The 18,383-nt window shown below is 33.5% G+C and overlaps 3 protein-coding genes across 3 annotated transcripts; 1 reads left to right on the forward strand and 2 right to left on the reverse strand.

The window, feature by feature from the left end:
- Window positions 1–712: 712 nt before the first annotated feature.
- On the forward strand, window positions 713–2,472 carry LOC131608867 (uncharacterized). Its single transcript, XM_058880450.1, has 2 exons — window positions 713–1,189; window positions 2,184–2,472. The coding sequence occupies exon 1, from the start codon at window positions 897–899 to the stop codon at window positions 1,182–1,184; it is 288 nt and encodes a 95-aa protein (XP_058736433.1). The 5' UTR covers window positions 713–896; the 3' UTR covers window positions 1,185–1,189; window positions 2,184–2,472.
- Window positions 2,473–9,488: 7,016 nt separating this feature from the next.
- On the reverse strand, window positions 9,489–11,319 carry LOC131608868 (BAG family molecular chaperone regulator 8, chloroplastic). The gene is made up of 2 exons (XM_058880451.1): window positions 10,661–11,319; window positions 9,489–10,283 (listed from the first exon to the last, which is right to left on the reverse strand). The coding sequence occupies exons 1-2, from the start codon at window positions 11,249–11,251 to the stop codon at window positions 9,582–9,584; spliced, it is 1,293 nt and encodes a 430-aa protein (XP_058736434.1). The 5' UTR covers window positions 11,252–11,319; the 3' UTR covers window positions 9,489–9,581.
- A 1,143-nt stretch (window positions 11,320–12,462) lies between these two features.
- LOC131608869 (UDP-glucose 6-dehydrogenase 1) lies at window positions 12,463–15,556 on the reverse strand. The gene is made up of 2 exons (XM_058880452.1): window positions 15,408–15,556; window positions 12,463–14,167 (listed from the first exon to the last, which is right to left on the reverse strand). Exon 2 carries the CDS (start codon window positions 14,147–14,149, stop codon window positions 12,707–12,709), a length of 1,443 nt encoding a protein of 480 aa, XP_058736435.1. The 5' UTR covers window positions 14,150–14,167; window positions 15,408–15,556; the 3' UTR covers window positions 12,463–12,706.
- Window positions 15,557–18,383: the final 2,827 nt, after the last annotated feature.

The raw sequence follows: 18,383 nt of genomic DNA on the forward strand, positions 1-18,383 counted from the left end.
TTGATTGTACATAACCACATAATCACTCAGCCAAGAAAATGGAAAAAGGGGCGCCATTAGTTCCTAGCACCTCAGGAGAATTACCTCGCCCCTCACACGAGCAAATTTATCCTTCCAATATTTCTAATGATTGGAATGAGACGAGAAAAGGTATTTCCAATGTTGGCTAATCAAGGTCTCCTAACTATCCTTCATCGTCTTTGTGGTGTACAAGGAGAAGAAGACTCTCACGGTTGGAGTTATGATTAGATCCTTACAGACCATCTCGAATGCCTTGACCTAGGCTCAACTATTAGGGAACAACTTGGAGGGTGCCACATTAAAGACTTTCAGGATCTCTATGGAAAAGAGGGAAGAGGAAAAATAAATCTCATATCCTTGATGAAAGGGATGTAGGAATAGAAATACAGAAAAGAGGGTCGGAGGAGACAGGCCTGGACACTCTTCCGACGAGCAAGCCTCCAAAATAACGTTGTCTTCAACTTTAATTTCTTAGAATTTTTTATGAATCCTCTTGGTTGTTTGTCTTAAGTTTTTGTTGGTGTGAAGTTCCCTTTTTGGTTTAGGTTGTTTATTTTATATCTTGGCAATGAATCTTTGTTTTTAGAAGGAAAAAAAAAATATTGTTATTTATGTATTTTGTTAAAAAATTCAAAATAGTTAAAAGTGGACCAATCAGCAATTAATTAAAAGTAAATAGCATCTTTTGTTTCCCCAACCCAAACCCTTGTGCAAAAACCTTCACTTGCGAGCATCATCAGACGCACCACAACTCTCCACATTCAAGCATCGTCACCGATTCAGTTCCTCCACAATTTCGTTTCTCGATCCTTCAACCTTCAAATCCTACCAATTTTCCATCGCCAATTCCACTTTTCCTCTCCACAACGGTTACAATGGCGGCAACAGCTTCATCTCCTTCGAAATCCCAAATCCTATCGCTCGTCCGTTCCTTCATACGAGTATCTCGTCAATTTCCCGATTACAACATCAGGGAATACACTAAACGACGTGCCGTCGACGCGTTTCGTCAAAACGCGACGCTTTCTGAATCTTCATCGGTTTCCGAAGCTTTTACGTTCGGAAAGTCTCAGCTTGAAGTGGCGAAACGACAGGCCGTTGTTTACTCGCTTTATGTTCCTCCTCTTCCCAGTGTTATGGAGATTCAGAATAAACCCTTTTAATCAAGGTTCGATTTTTATTAACCCCTTTTTATAAAGACTCAATTTTTTTGGTTGTTGGTGGGTTTTAGGGTTTGTGCTTAATAATTGTGAATTTGGGCAATGACTGAATTTTTACCTCAGTTATCTTTTCTATTAGTTAAGAAAAGTTATTAAGAAATTATCTCAAGATTAACTATTTGGATAGAAATATGATCATGACTAAAACATCATGGCGAAAGTTGATCCATGTACATTTAGCTGACTCCGTCTAGTGGGATAAGGGTTGGTTGTTGGTTGTTGTTAGTTAAAAGGCTTAGGTTGAGTAAGATTAGATGTTTGTAAACTACCATTGATTTTAATTTTCAAGCAGTGAGTGCTGTTTAGTGGACAATCCAAAATAGTATGCTAGGAGAAAATACAGGTATAGTGTTTAAAATATATGTATAAAATTGAAAACATTGTCGACAACAGCACGTCAGACTAGTCATGTCATCTCTGTCTACACTAGTGACACCAAATGTGGAAGTATCAGCAGAGCAAGAGAAGTATTTAGACTTCTATCCGGTGTGCTTTCAACTAAGATCTGATTATTAATAGCACTGTGTTTCTGATGTGAACGAGTTAACTTGTGAAATTGTATGATTCCACGAGTCTAAGTAGTTGATTCACCTGTAAACTCGAGTTTTAGTTAACTCGTAAATGAAACTGAGTTTACCTGGCTGAGCTTGTAGTGAACTAGCTAAACTTGCAAGAAACAAGTTTGCACAAAATATATTGAAAACAGATTGAGTGGGAACATTTTAAACCGACGAGAATTAGATCCATTTTTGTATGACTGAACTCCTTATGATAAGAAAAGCACCCAAAGTTTTAAAAGGATAAAAGACACGAAAAGTGTTGTTTGCTATATTATGAACATTATACAAAGGTTCATGTCGTTCAACTGCTTCTGCATCATGTCTGCATTTCAATTAGCTATACATTGTTGTATTCACTCCTTTATGATTGTAATTGCTGCAGGTTATGTTCTGTTGATGATAGGACAATCAGAAATGTGTTTCCCTATTTCGCATTCTTCTATTCCGGAATGGGCTTATGAAGCGATAATCTCGAGTTTACAACTTTCTCTTGGAAAGCTATTATTGCTCTTTAGTTGACAACTTTTATGTTGTTAGAATTGGAATGAGTAATTTTAGTTGGTCAGATTTAATTTAATTTTTGATACTATGATAATATGCATTTTTCTACTACATGGTAATAATTTGATGATGCAACATAAAGTTTATTTATTTTTGCTCATTTTTAGTTATATTATTCTTGTGGCCTTTAAAGTTTACTGTATTTGGCATAATTACTTCAGTCCTATATTGTCATTAACTATTGCAACTGATCAATTAGATAACAACTTCAATACACATTCATATTTGTTGGATTCTAAAATACTAATATGTGAGTATTTAAGTAGGGAATTGCTTTTCCAACCTTAAGCATTTCTCTCCTACATTAATGAAAAAATAAAACTACCCTTAAAGTTATAAAAAATTCATCTTCTGACTTATCTTATTAATATTCGTTTTAGAATCTTATTAATATTCGTTTTTGAGTTAAACACTAAGGTTATTTAAAAAATAATATGGAAATATATTTCCTATAATATAGATGTAGATGTATCTTCGTGCACATTTTTAATCAAAAACGTGTTAGACCCTTCTCATTTCTCATTTTTCTTTTACTTTTTCAACTGACAAATTCTACAAATTCATAAAACCTTTCAACTCCTAAACTCATTTACTTTTTCAACTGGCAAATTCTCCAAATTCTCAAAACCTTTCAACTCTTAAATTCATTCAACTCACGTCCAAGTTTCTATTATCAACATTCAATCGATCAAATAACTCAACAAATTCCTATAGATAAATGAGTTGCACATGATGGTAATCCGACATAAATGAATGGAGATCTCAAGAAATAGGATCAATGAGTATTAACAAATTGTGAGTAATATGAGATGATCTTGCGAGTATATATGAGTAAAGCATGAATTCTGAAGATATAAGAGGATGAGATAATAGAAGCTCTTGATGAGATCTATACTCTATATGCTAGAGTAACTAGGCTACAAGAGTACTTTTGATAGACTCACCTACATGATTGTAGAACTTAGGCCAATTCCTATAAAATTTCGAGGTAGAATTCCTATAGTCTTCACTAAATCAAGATACACGTGCAAGACCATTAAAGCATAGACTATTAGAATACACATTAAGAAAAATTTGTGTGTGACTTTGATGTTTGAGATAGAGTTCAAAACAATTGTGTCACTCTTGTTGAATCAAAATTCTATTTACTGTGCAAATGTTCAAATCATATACATCTCTACTTATGCACAGTCTAAGAAACGTTTGACGTTCCTTCTGAAATCACATATTAACTCAAGTGGGGAATTCTTGGGATGATTGAGCACTTGGAGTCGAGACTTGGAAGAATGTAATGACATTAAGTTAGTAATAAATGAGAACAGATATGAGTTAGTGTGTATGAACTGAATTTAAAAGATTCATTAGAGTCTCACATCGGAAAGATATCACACTTTAGTAATATTTAGATATTCTAAGTTGGTCAATTGAATTGGGTCTCAGGGGTACCCAATTTTATGGTTGAGTGAGAACGTGCTACTATAAAATATAACATGTGTGTCACTTGCTATCTATCTAGTCGGCTCGATTTGATTCGGTCCAATCTTGAACTTGATTTTTTATTTTATTTACGCACTCCCCGAAATGATTAAAATTATGTAATATTAATTAATTTAACAATCGTGTTGAATTAATTATAAATTAATTTTTTTAGTGTGATGTAATTAATAATTAATTAATGACTCTTAACTTAACCTAATCTAAAAATTTGATTGAAACTTTGCCCTGCCCTTCCAAACTTTTGTGTCGGAACTATCTGAACAAATATGCAATGGTTAATAATGGGTCGGATCCAATCTGCTCCCCCACATTCTTTTTGAAGATTTTACTCGTCACCTTCTAAATTATATTTGACGCCTCCAAATTTAATGAAAAGACTATTATAACTCTACTCAAATTTTTTACAATTTTCACAAATTCACATTTTCAATGAAAATTTTAAAAAATTTAGACAATATCAAAAATTTGGATAGCAATATCAATTTTTTTTTTAAAATAAAAAGTAGAATACCATAAATTTTAAAAATTTCAAAAATGAACTACCAGAAATTTTCATGGTAATACTAAAAATTTTGATCAAACTTTTTTTGGAGTATTTTTTATAATAAAAAAAAATTGAGGAGTGTCCATATAATTTTGGGATGCCATGCAGAATCCTCTTTCTTTTTTCAGTTCAGATTAAATTCTCACCTATAAATAGAAACATTCACATCTCATAATTTTTACTCAGAGCTATGATCCATAATTTCTTCTGCGACTGATTTTCCTTACAAAAACTGATTCTAGTTTTCCTCTGCATGGCGGTTACAATGGCGGCAACAACTTCACCACCTCCTTCAAAAGCACAAATCCTATCGCTCCTCCGTTCCTTCATACGACTATCTCGTTTAATTCCAGAGTACCACGTTAGGGAAGACGCTAAACGACGTGCCGTTGATGCGTTTCGTCAAAACGCAACACTTTCTGAATCTTGTTCAGTTTCCGAAGCTTTTTCTCTTGGAAAGTCTCAGCTTGAAGTGGCTGTACGATATGCCGTTATTTATTCGAGTATTATGGAGGTTCAGAATGATCCCTTTTAGTCAAGGTTCCATTTTTCTTAACCCCTTTATTACAAAAACTTTATTATAAAAATTAAATAATTTAAAGTGGTATAGAGTTTTAAAAAACGGTTGCGGTCGTGTAAAGACTTTCGTGATTTTGGTCGGTTCAGGTGTCGCGATATTAATTGCGGTCGTCATGGTATGAACTAACTATAATTTATTCTTCAATATAGAAAACGGTGATAACGATATCAGCATCTGCCAAAACAGTTTTGTCGCGACTATTATTTTAGCGATCGCGGACCGTTTTTTTAAAATCCTCCTAATTATGTTTTTCTAGTGGTGCATTGTGTTGTCTCTTTATTGGTAGGATTTGTTTTGATTTCTTTTTTATAAATCGAGTATCATCTGCAACTGCATAGACTTATCTACCGCATGGAGCCTTGTAAAACCATAATAGGTGCAAAGCCATAATAGGCGCCAAACGTGTCCAGGTCTAGAACTTCTGATTAAGGTGGAAGAGATCCGTGTTTCGATCTTGAATATGCCACATTGTTAATGCCTAGCCTAAGCATAAAAATGACAAAAAATCATGCCTACGCACGCCAAATCCCAAAAAATGGGGCGAGCATTGTAGAGGATGCAGATCTAAAACTCTGGTCTGTCTCATTAAAAATTGCAGGAAACTTTAATAGAGTTTTGCATTAAGTTCCTTTTCTTCTTTGTTTGTTTGATTTTGTTAATGAACTCATATAGAGGATCTGAGTCCAATTGTGGTACAACCTTAACAATAGTTACAAATGAGTTTAATAACCTTATCAAATGTAGCAATTCCCTAACAACACAGACTAATTATTGTGGTGCAGAAATTGCTTGCCATCTTTATAATTTGATCATACACAAAAGTTTGTAGAAAATAGATCGAAAACAGATTGAGTGGGATTGGTTTTTCAGTCTGGTAAACCTTTGAACATATGAGGAAATAGTTTAAACTAATTAGTACTAGATTAATTTTAGTATGACTGAGCTCCCTATGATAGGATAATTAAAACATGTGAAAAGTGTTGTTTGCGATATTACGAACATGATGCAAAGGTTCATGTTGTTTAATTGCTTCTGCATCATGTCTGCTTTGTGAACATTGTTGTATTCACTCCTTTGTGATTGGAATTGCTGCAGGTTATGTTCTGTTGAATTGATGATAGCACAATCAGAAATGTGTTTCCCTATTTCGCATTCATCTATCATGGAATGAGCAATGAATTGAGAAGTTGCATATTTAAAGTTGAGTGACATTTTCTAATAATAATTTTAAAACCAATTTTAAAACCGGAAATTTTATTTAAATTTTTGTATGATTGATAATGTTCTCCTACATGGTAATAATTTGATGATGCAACATAAAGTTTATTTATTTGTGCTCATTTTTAGCTATATATTATTCTGAGTGTTTGTCTTTTAAGTTTCGCAAGCAACACAACAATTACTCTTTTAGACTATCTGGATATTGGAATCTTGATGCACGAAAACACAACAGAATCTTGTCTAACGCAGATCTCCAACTTCAGCAAGAGATCATGATCACATAAAATTTAGAGAAACCTCTAACTTGAAAAAGCATCTTAGGGTGTATATTATTCAGTGTAGAAACTTTAGATATATATTTGGAAATATTATTAAACAAGTTCAAAAGCGTTTGAGTGGATGGAAACAACATTGTTTGAACTTGGCTGAAAGAATTATGTGAAGCAAATCTGTTTTAAGTTCAGTCGTGTCTTTTCATATGTACTATACAAAAATCTCTACAACTATTAGTAATGAGTTGAAAAAATTACAACGAAGATTTAGAGCATCTCCAATGGTGCAACTTATATTTGAGTTCTTTATGGGACCTACTAAACCACATCATATTAAAAGAATTTATTTAATTTTAACTTTAATAAAAATCTGATATGGGTTCCACAACTTTACTTCATAATTTGATTTGATTGGGTACTACAATCTTTTAGTTGTTTCATTGCCATGCAACTCTATTATGACATGGCAAATTTTTTAAATATTTAATTATTAAATTAATGGTACAGGTGAAGAACTCAATAGAAGAAACTACCATTGGAGACACTGAGATAATTCGCACGACTCATGATAAATTGAGGATTGTTGTATGTGTAACTTAGTTAATGAATGGTTCTTTTTCAATTTAAATTATTTATGAATTTATTAACTAAACCTAATTATTTATGGTTTTGTATTCTCATTAATAAGTACTACATAAATCAGAATTTAATGGAGAACATAATTCACAATTCGAATGAGTCTCCCTTGAAGAAATCTTTTGCGAAGATTTGGGACAATTTCTAGAAAAACATTACTTGGTAGCTTAGGGAGTGAATGAGCATAAACTTTTGTCTTCATCGCTGGATACTAACCTAACTATTAAGGATGTTGTCAATAAGGAAGGAAAATAGAACATTGATTTGTTTCAAAGTTTGCTCACTAATGAGATGGTAAATCAAATTATTGTTGCATTTCCCCCCTCTCCCTGAAAATGGTCCAGATAGGCTAGGGTTGAGTGGTAATAGATATAATTAGTTTTCTATTAGTAATTTCTATAAATATCGTTCTTCATTGCATAATGATAGTAATACTAATTTTGAATGGAACATCATTCGGAATGGAACATCATTCGGAAGGGAGATGCCCCGTGAGATTCAAACGGTCACTTGGATCATGCTAAATGAGAGACTTATGAAAAACTATAGATGTTACAAGTGGAACCCAATTATCCCTTCTGAGTACAACCGGTGTACAGCGATTAAGAATCTTTGACTCATGTGTTGTAGTATTTCTCTAATGCAATTTAAGTATGTGGCGTGGCGCGAAAAACACTCGAGCACATGAATGCTCGAGTGTTTGATGCGGTCCAATTCAACTAATGAGTTTCCAACAATGATGATGTCATCCATATTCACCAAGAGGAGGGCAAATGTGCTAGATATTTTCTTGATGAAAAGTGAATGATCAAAAATGAGCTTCTCATTTGATGGATGGCTAGAATGAATAGGGGAAGATGTGTTGATTTGGTTAGAACTTGAACCAATGCTTATTGGAGTAAACATACTAACTGATCATACTTTTTTTAGTCAAACATAATACTTGAGGTTCTTGTTGAGTGACTTCTGGACATGAATTAGATTAGTGTGGTTCACAAGCATTGGTGTTGTAAGTGTTGGCAGATGATACAAATTTATTAACTTGTGGATGGCCATGCTTTTGCAAGCAAAATTCAATTGTATGACCATAACAGGCACATGTGCAAGAATGTTATTACTTTCTTCCTGTGCAACAAAAGAGTAAACTTTATTGATAGATGGGAGGGACTCCATCATCAATACTTGAGTTTTCACAACAACAAAATGGTTATTCAAGCCAGTCAAAAACTGAATGCTTGATCTTCAAGGATGTAAATTCTTGCTGATCTCATAGCTTCACACCTACAAGGATGAGGGCATGTACATGCAGGAATGAGTCGATAAGCTGTAATCTTAGAGTAGCAACTCGAACACTCAATTTTAGAAAATCGATCAATCCACATATCTATGGAGTTTTCATGAAAAACTATAGTTTGAGCAATAGAATCTAAAACTGAATTTAAAAACCAAGAACGTACCAAATGGTTGCATCTTTCCCAAGCTAGACGATTCGAATCATCATAATCAGGGATTGGTAATGAGCCATCTAATTATTGGAAGTTTGTTCTTGGATCCAAGAACTCTGCGCATAGATATGCTCCAAATTGCATAATTATTTCCATAAGTTTTGCAATGACTGTAATTGAATTGGGACCATCACTGGGATGAACATAAAAGACTGAATCTATTTGAGGCTGAACTAGTTGACCATTTATCGGTGGCATTTTGGTGGTGAAATTGCAACTTCAAATACCAACACAAGAAAAGATAGTGACAGAATAAGGCGAAGGATCGAAGAAAAAAATTAGGAAGCAATCAAGTTTCAATGTGAAACTTGCAAAAACACTGAGCAAAGAAGAAATAGAATCAATAAGCTATCAAGCTTCGATGTGAAACTTCTAACAAGTAACTAATCTTCTAACTAACTTGATGCCTTATGTAAGAAGTTATCTTCACTAACTTGTTACTTCCATGTGTGATCTTAAGTGTGGTGTATCATATATTCAAAGATAGCTGTAAGTCATTTCACATTTGTTAATCTTAACTTAATCATCCAGATTCGATGCCCACTCTTTCATTTTCTAGTGAGTCATATACTAACTTAAGAAATCACATTCCTTTCTAACTCATTTATGGTCATGTCATGCCATGTTTATTGAAAATAAATGCAAAGTATACCATACTAGCTGCTTGAACCATGGGACTCATTCTTTGAAATGTTTATCCTAAATGCAAGTAAATGCTACTTCATGAGAACAATGTTGTGATTATCATGTGATAGGTCATTACAAACCTATCATGTAGGATGATAATCTGAAACTAATAAACAACAATTGGGATGGAACATTACAAATCCATTTACATAACCAAAGATCAATTAGACACACAGACCAACTCTACCAAACAATCTAAGTCCAAATCAAATTATTCTAGAATACAATCAAACATTACAAATCAAAACATAACCAAAGCCTTACATGTTCTGACATTTCACGACAAAATTTTCACACCTTTACTCTTCAACTCACTTCTGTTTTCCATCTTAAGTGGCAACGGAGGAGAAAACAGAAGCTTCTCTTTCACTACATCTCCGTCATCACTACTATGCGTCGATCCTCCACTGTCTTCCACCAGCACGTCCTCCTCATCATCACCACCTCGAGAAGAATCCACAACATCTACAACCGCTGCAAACTTTCCATTCTCCAATACCTCACCATGTTCGTCATTCGATGAACTACCATCCGATTCACCACTCGTACTATAAACCTCGCAAATTTTACCATTCTCCGCAAATCTCACACTTTTCTTCGTTCTAGGTTGAATTTCTTGCCTTTTAACAACGAACCCTTTTTTGTTACTATCCCTTACTCCATCCTCATCATAATCACCATCATCATCATGATCACAAACACCCTCCTCGTTCTCTAAACGTTCTTCATCATCTACATAAACCTTACACAATTTGCTAATCTTCTCAACCCTACCCCTCAAATTCTTCAACAGCTTCTCCTTCTCATCATCACCATCTGAATTTCTTCGTCTCTGAATTTTCTCACCAGACCTAGAAGTCTTCACTGCTTTAACATGTAGTATACGCTTTTTCACAGCAACCTCTTCGATCGAGTCCAAAAACTGAACTAAATCTCTACTAATCGACCTTTTCCCATCCACAATCATCTTATCACAATCCTAATCCAAATTTCAAATTTTTACTCTCAGAATAAACAACACAAAAAATAACCAATTCAATTCCATAATCACTATATCATATCACAATCCTAAAGTCCAAATTTTATTTTTAGGGTATGATCAGGGTTTTAAAAAACGGCCTGCTACTACTAAAACACGACCACGACAAAAGGGTATTGGCGTAATCACTGTTTTTATATTATATAAAAACCAAAATGTGGTTAATTCACACTGCGACAGCCACAATCAGTGTCAAGATACGAAATCGCGAAAGACTATATGCGACCGTTTTTTAAAACCCAGGTATGATTAAAAGAATAAACTCCTAAAAAATACAAAATTTAATTAAAATGAGAAATACAGAGAGTTGGGTTTACCTGAATGGAATCGAGTTGAATGAACAAGTTGACAGCTTTTTGAGAAAGAGCTGGAAAATCGAAATGGGTTTGCTTTGAAAAGGAGGATCTGAGAGAAATGAAGGAGGATTTGATAGATGCGAGGTGTTTGAGGTTTCTTAGGGTTCTTGATCTACGAACAAGGAAGGAACGGAAATGGGTTTGGATAATGGTAGCTGCGGAATGGCGGAGAGATTGATGATGGGTTTGGTGATGATGATTGAGAGAGGATTCAAGGGATTCAATGCGGTGGAGGAGAGACGAGATTGTGGATTGGTGTTTGTGATTTTGAAGGGGGTGTGATTTGGGGTGTACGAGGTTGTCGTGGTGGATTTGAGTGGGACGAAGGTGGTCGTGTACGAGGTTGTTGTCGTGTTGTGGAGAGGGGTGGAGATGTTGGGAAAGGATGAGGGAGTAAATGGATTGTACGAGGTGGTCGTGTTGGGGAGAAAGATGGGGGTTTTGGGGGGTGCAGCAAGTGTAGGAAGGGGTGCAGCAGCAATGGGTTGGAGGAGGTGGTGGTGGTGGTGGTGGAGATTGGTGGTGGCGGTGATGGTGGTGGTGAGAGGCCATTGAGGGTTTTTGAGAGTGAGGGAGTTTTTAGGGAGGAATGGATTTGTGTGTGTCTACTGGCTACTACTACTTGGTCAATTCAAAGAATGTGCAATTTTACACCTTTTTTTTTTTTTTTTTTTTTTTTTAATTTTACAGAATCAGTATTTAAGTATTTCAATTAAATTCTTTTAAAAAGAAAAAAGTTTCAATTGTTAAAATCAATATATTAATGGTCATAATATCAATATATTCTCTTTATCTCAATAATTGACATTTAATTTCCAAAAAATCATTGATTTTTTTAACTCTAGTATATGCACAACTAATATGTTTCTTCTCACCTGTAGATCATGAATGGTTAGAGCATATATGATCTATCATTTACAGCAATTTGTGAGTGAAAAATGACATTTGTTTAAGTGGGTCGCAAAGGTCCCTAGAAAAAGATTCGCAATGTCTAGAGAGAAAGATCCAAGATCAAACCTCAAGTAGAAAGTTACACATAAGTGATAGATTTGGTATAATTAGAATCAATCAATTCTAGTCTCCAACATATCAATCACATCCAATCTGATAGCAATTCACACAGCACGTCACGTCACATCACATACAAGCAAAGATCCAAGATCAAACCTCGAGTAGAAAGTTATCCAATCTACGTCACGTCACATACAAGCAAAGATCCAAGATCAAACCTCAAGTAGAAAGTTATCCAATCTGATAGCAATTCACCCAGCACGTCACGTCACATACAAGCAAAGATCCAAGATCAAACCTCGAGTAGAAAGTTACCCAGAAGTGATAAACTCGTTATAACTAGAAACAGACAATTTTACACTCAAGCATATCAATCACACAGAAGTGATAGACTCGTTATAACTAGAAATAGATAATTGTACTCTCCAGACTCGTTATAACTAGAAATAGATAATTCTACTCTCCAGCATGTCAATCATTGTCATATCAAATCTAATAGCAATCCATAGGTACGGCACTTCAGCAGTTTCAACCGCTTTTAGTGTATAAAAATAAAGTGTGTTATTTAGATATTAAAATTCATTCTCAATCACTCAAGACAAGACATAATTCCGCTATCTCACCTTTCATTCGTTGTTATTCGTTGTTACTCACAACATTCAATATGTCATATTTCCTTTCATGCCAATACTCTGCCAAAATATTTTCCACAGAATTTGAAAACTTGAACCAATATTGATAATAAGAGCAAATTAATCAAACAAAAGTTCATTCATAACAGCCATACAGTAATGGATGAGTACAAAAGCAGAGTAATTAAAAATAAAGCCCATCATTCCCATGATGTATACTCCATTTATATCAACTACTATGGGAAAGTGAACAAGTCAAAACAAAAATTAAACTCTTAACAAAAAATATTAAAGAATAAAACTGAGTGCCTCAACTCAATACTTCTTGACTTTTCATTTGTGGAATCAAATGACCAATATGTTTTTATGCCACTGCTGGCATATCCTTGAGCCATGCATCCAATTGTTTCCCAATTGAGTAAACAATGAAACCAATCTCACGTAATTTGTCAGCATCCACAATGTTCCTTCCATCAAAAACAAATGCTGGTTTTTGCATATTATCATATATCTTCTGATAATCAAGTGTCTTGAACTCATCCCATTCAGTCAGAATGCAGATACCATGTGCGTCTTTTGTCGCTTCGTACGCATCCCAAACCACACTCACTTTCTTCACAGTTGTTGGACTTGTTGGCTGCAAGTGGATTGGATGGTCCCAGTCAAATTTGTTCATGGATAGATCCCTCTGGATTTGGTCTTCGGTAACTTGGGGGTCGAATATGCTGAGGTTGGCTTTATCGCCGAGTAGTCCCTGGCACACGTCAATGGCGGGAGTCTCCCTTGTGTCACCGGTATCTTTCTTGAATGCGAATCCGAGAATGGCAATCTTTTTGTTGGAAACAGTGTTGAACATAGACGCGACTACACGGTTCACAAAACGACTCTTCTGATAATCGTTAATCTTGATAACTTGTTTCCAGTACTCTGCAACCTCTGGAAGGCCGTTGCACTCGCAGATGTAAACAAGGTTCAAGATATCCTTCTGGAAGCAGGATCCACCGAAACCGACACTAGCGTTAAGGAACTTGGGTCCGATCCTTGAGTCAGTGCCGACGGAATAGGCCACCTGTTGAATGTTTGCACCAGTGGCTTCGCAAAGTGCTGACATTGCATTAACTGATGAAATCCTCTGAGCCAAAAAGGCATTAGCAGCGAGCTTAGATAGCTCGGCAGACCAGAGATTTGTGGTTAGTATTCTCTCCTCGGGAACCCAGTGAGCGTAAACACTCTTCAATGTTTGAACAGCTGTAAAGCCTTCGGGGGTTTCCCTGCCTCCAATAAGAACACGGTCGGGATTAAAAAGATCTTTAATTGCAGTTCCCTCAGCAAGAAACTCCGGGTTTGATAGAATCTGAAATTTGATTCCCTTGCTATTGTGAGTCAAAATTTTCTCTATAGCCTCAGCAGTTTTGACAGGAACAGTTGATTTCTCAACAACAATTTTGTCAGTCTTTGAGACATCAGCAATCATGCGAGCCGCGCTCTCCCAATATGTCAAATCTGCTGCTTTGCCGGCACCGAGACCCTGAGTTTTAGTGGGGGTGTTAACAGAGACAAACACTATGTCAGCCTCAAAGACATGCTTTTCAACATCAGTGCTGAAGAAGAGGTTCTTGCCACGACACTGCTTCACAACATCGTCAAGACCGGGTTCATAGATTGGAAGCTGGTCGCTGTTCCAGGCTGTGATGCGGGATACAGAAATGTCGACAACAGCCACTTCAATGGATGGACATTTAAGTGCAATGACTGCCATAGTTGGACCACCAACATATCCAGCACCAATGCAGCAAATCTTCACCATTTTGTTTTTCTAAATAACCTATCCAAATCAATATTCAAACGAATCAGTCAAAACAACAGCATAAAAGGAAGCCACTTTGGCATTGACAATCATTATGTATTCTATCAAAATTAGCATAAACACTACATAATATAGCAATGATCATGATTTTGAAACTATCAATCTACTATCATGTAGAAATGTAGAAATAATATATTAAAAATAGGTCAATAATTCTGAAGAATAAAGCTTCAATTTAATCTAGATGAGTTCAAATTGTAGACTCGATTCATCTAGATATCAAATCAATCTTAAGAATTTGCCATTCTGGGCCAACTAAAGTACTCATTTTTCAAATAAATAAAAATATATATATCCAAAATGATATTAATGAATAGGCCCTCTTGGTATCTAAAAAATAGTTATATACACTGACATCCAATGAAAACTCATGATATTGCCACGTAAACTATCTATGTAACTACAATTTGAAATAACCATAAAATGATTGATCCTATTTGAACGTTACTAATGGAGCATATCCTATTTTCTCAATCAGATTTAGTTGTAACACCGTGTGAATTATTTCGAATAAAAAAGGAATATATAAAATCAGATCATGAATAAGTGAAAGATATATAACGTAAAAATGACATATATGCCACATGAAACCATAAAACAGCTTCCGAAAATACAGATCTAACACACACATACAGATCTAACACGTGTCATTAAGTCAGCTCAGTTGATAGTTATGCAGAAACATTTGCAAGAGCGCGGGTTTAAATCTGCGCCATCTCACTTATTCGTGTGTGTGTGTGAAATTATAGCCGACAAAAAAATGATTTGATGGAAAAAAATCGGTATGACTATAAGTTGACCGTTCAAACTTCAAACAATGAACTACATAAGCTCAATTCAAATCAGATCTATCACTTCAATGAAGAACAATGAACTACAGAACTTCAATTTTTTTTAAAAAGCAACTAATTACATCAGATCCATTACAAGTTCAATTCTGAACAGCTTCAAACAAACACCGACGAACAAAATCCAATCAAAAACACTAAATCAAGCTCAAAATTCAGCACCAAAACATTACTCAAATCTCAAAATCGCAACAGATCCATCTCATTTCAACCGAAATCAGAAACTAAAAATTGCAACATGTAAACACCGAAATCAAATCGAATTCACAATTCAAAATGCGTGATCTATCTAGAATTGACACAAATACGAAACCAGCGTTAACACGAAGTTGGAGTGTGAGAAAATTTACCTTGAGAGAAGAATGATGAAACTGAAACCGTTTTGACTAAGAGGGAAAAGAGAGAAAGAAATGAAGATTTATGGTTCTGTTATGTGGAAGAAGAGAAAGTGTGAGAAAGGTTATATATACGCAACGAAAATCTAGCTTTGAAAGTTGTTATTACCAAAAGGGACTTATTTGGTGTAGTGTCCAAAATCATATTTTCTATTTTTATTTTTTTCGTTTTTTTTTTGTTGAAGTATTAACGTGGCATTCCGTGTAGTGTACATGAAGTTTTAACGTGACATATTTTGTTTGAAATTACATAATAAAAATTGAAATTATTTGTATTTGATACATTTATAAAGTATATTATGTTTATTTAAAATTCTGAATTTTTTTATAATAAAATATAGAAAATATTAATTTAAATTATTTTTAATTATAAAATTTTGAATGAGGGAATGAATTTATGTTATGTTGTTTAAATAATATTTATCATGATATAGAATATATCCCCTTCATTCTTATTTATAAGCAAATTTGAATGAATAAACTAATTTATCATCCCTATTTGAAAACAAAATACAATCAAGCACTTTATTAATAATTAATATTTAACAAATATTAATAATTAATTAATTTAATTAATCTAACACCTTCATCTAGACTCGAGTTGAATTAATATAATAATGTCAATTAGGCCAATACAAAACTAAAAGTATTTTTTTGTTATAAAAGAGTCTTTCACAATTTTATTTCATACGTAAAGTGTGACAAGGGCAAAATTGGAAACTTGTAATTAATTTCTGTAAATATCCACTAATTAAGTTGATGGTTTTCTTTGTTTGTTGTATATGCAACCGGCAAAATTGAAGTTTACAGCTCCCTCACGCGTTCCACGCGTTTTGCCTGTGAGTTTTTAAACTGTCAACTTCAACTTCAAGCACCACATTCTCATCACTACCACCTTCCTAGATCTTCATATTTTATATATATTCAATATTCAAGGTTAATATAAATAAATTTAATTGTCAAAAAAGAATTCTATGGGAAGAGAATAAGAATATGATTAACTATGAGCTGTAAGTTGAGAAATTTCTCGTGCTGGCTATATTCTATATTAATTGTACCTTATGAAATGGGAATGCATTAAGATGTAAAATGTGTGATTTAAGTAAAGATTTTGGAGTATGATTATGGACCATAGAAACTTTAGGTACAAGACATCGATTGGACTAGGAAGAAGGGAAATTGAAAATCATAGTCATGTACTACTTTTCACTTCCCATCATGCTTCAAGGTCTACCTGATATGTACCTTTCCCCCCTCTTTTTATGTGGTGTTCAATTTAGGTTCATTTCATCAAAACCCGTCCAAAGAAAAGGGACGGTATGTGCAAACATCATGAGGCGTATAGAAAACTTTGACTAAACATATAAATTCGACGGGGGCTCGGGGATCAGAGTCTCCAACAGATCCGACTTTACACACGAAAATAAAGACGACTGTTACAGTAGTTCAGATCTCTAAAGAAAGATGTACTGTATCATCTTTTATAATATTATTATATCATTAAATTTTCAGATAAGAGCTGTCTTTGTCAACTATTAAAGTTACTTTGACTTTTATGCCTAAAAAAATGAAGATAAGAAAGAGATAAAGTTACTTTGACTTTTATGCCTAAAAAGAAATGAAAATAAGAAGGAAATAAAGTTACTTTGATTTTTTTTTCTAAAAAGAAATGAAGATAAGAAAGGAATAAAGTTACTTTTACTTTTATGTTTAAAAATAGATGAAGATAAGAAGAGAATAAAGCTACTAGTTTTACAGCTCAAAAGAATCATCTACATTACTTATCTTAGAATTATTAAGTGTATTATTAAGTCATGTTGGCTTTGGCTTTTATTTTTTTGCTTTGGCCATATGAGTTTGTTGGTTACTAGTGTGTTTATTTTCTTTTTGAAATTCGGTTGTAATAAATTTAAAGTCCAGACATCTTAATTTACTCTTATATATAAGAGGTTTGTGGGTTTCTTTAGGACATTCGAAAATTTAGAGAGCATACTTCTTCAATAATTATAGTTTCTTTGAGCAAACAATTCTACATTTTTTATCAATAAAAATGTTTTTGAGCATATTTATCTATGTTAATTATATTTCTATATCTAATTATTTCAACTCTGATATTTTAAACAACATAACCATAAATATTTGCATATTTATAAATTATTTTATTGACTCAACAATTACTATTTATATTGCTCTTTTATTTACTATGCTTCAAGTAGTAGTGTTAGTATCTCCTCTAGTGTTATAATAATATTTTTAGTTAGATAGGTTAGGCTGGTATATCTTAATTGTGTTAAATATATATAATTTCCTAGTTCAGAATTCAATCCTACTTAAAAATTTAATAAAATAAAAATTTAATTCAAATAGATTACACTAATTACTCACTTGTCCTATATAAATTTTATATTTATTTAATTATACAACAATCTATTCCATCACTTAAAATATAATTTTATTTTTGAGGTTAAATATAGTACAACTATCAGTATAAATTAGTTTTATTTTAACATTCAATAGAATTATAATATTTAACTATGTTATATTAATATTTTAAAATTAAAAGTGTGATTTTGGCATCTTATATTTTTATGATTGATTTAGGCTCTGTTTGGTAAGCCATGTTTTCGAGCTTATGTCTTATGTCTTATAAGCTCATATAATAATTTAGACCTGTTTGGTAACGATCTTTTCACCACGAGCTTATAGCTTATTTTACTAGCTTATAGCTTATTTTCCAGACGCTATTTCAAATAGCGTTTTAGCTTATGTCTTATAGCTTATCATTTTTTCTTCCTTTTTTATCCTTATTATTTTAATTAAAATCCATTTTTAACCCTTATAATTTATTTTAATTTAAAATAAAATAAATATATATTAAATATCTTTTATGTCATTTTACATTTATAAGTTAATTGAACCGCTAATTTTACC

This window comes from Vicia villosa, linkage group LG6 (assembly GCF_029867415.1).
Source record: "Vicia villosa cultivar HV-30 ecotype Madison, WI linkage group LG6, Vvil1.0, whole genome shotgun sequence".
Lineage (NCBI taxonomy): Eukaryota > Viridiplantae > Streptophyta > Magnoliopsida > Fabales > Fabaceae > Vicia > Vicia villosa.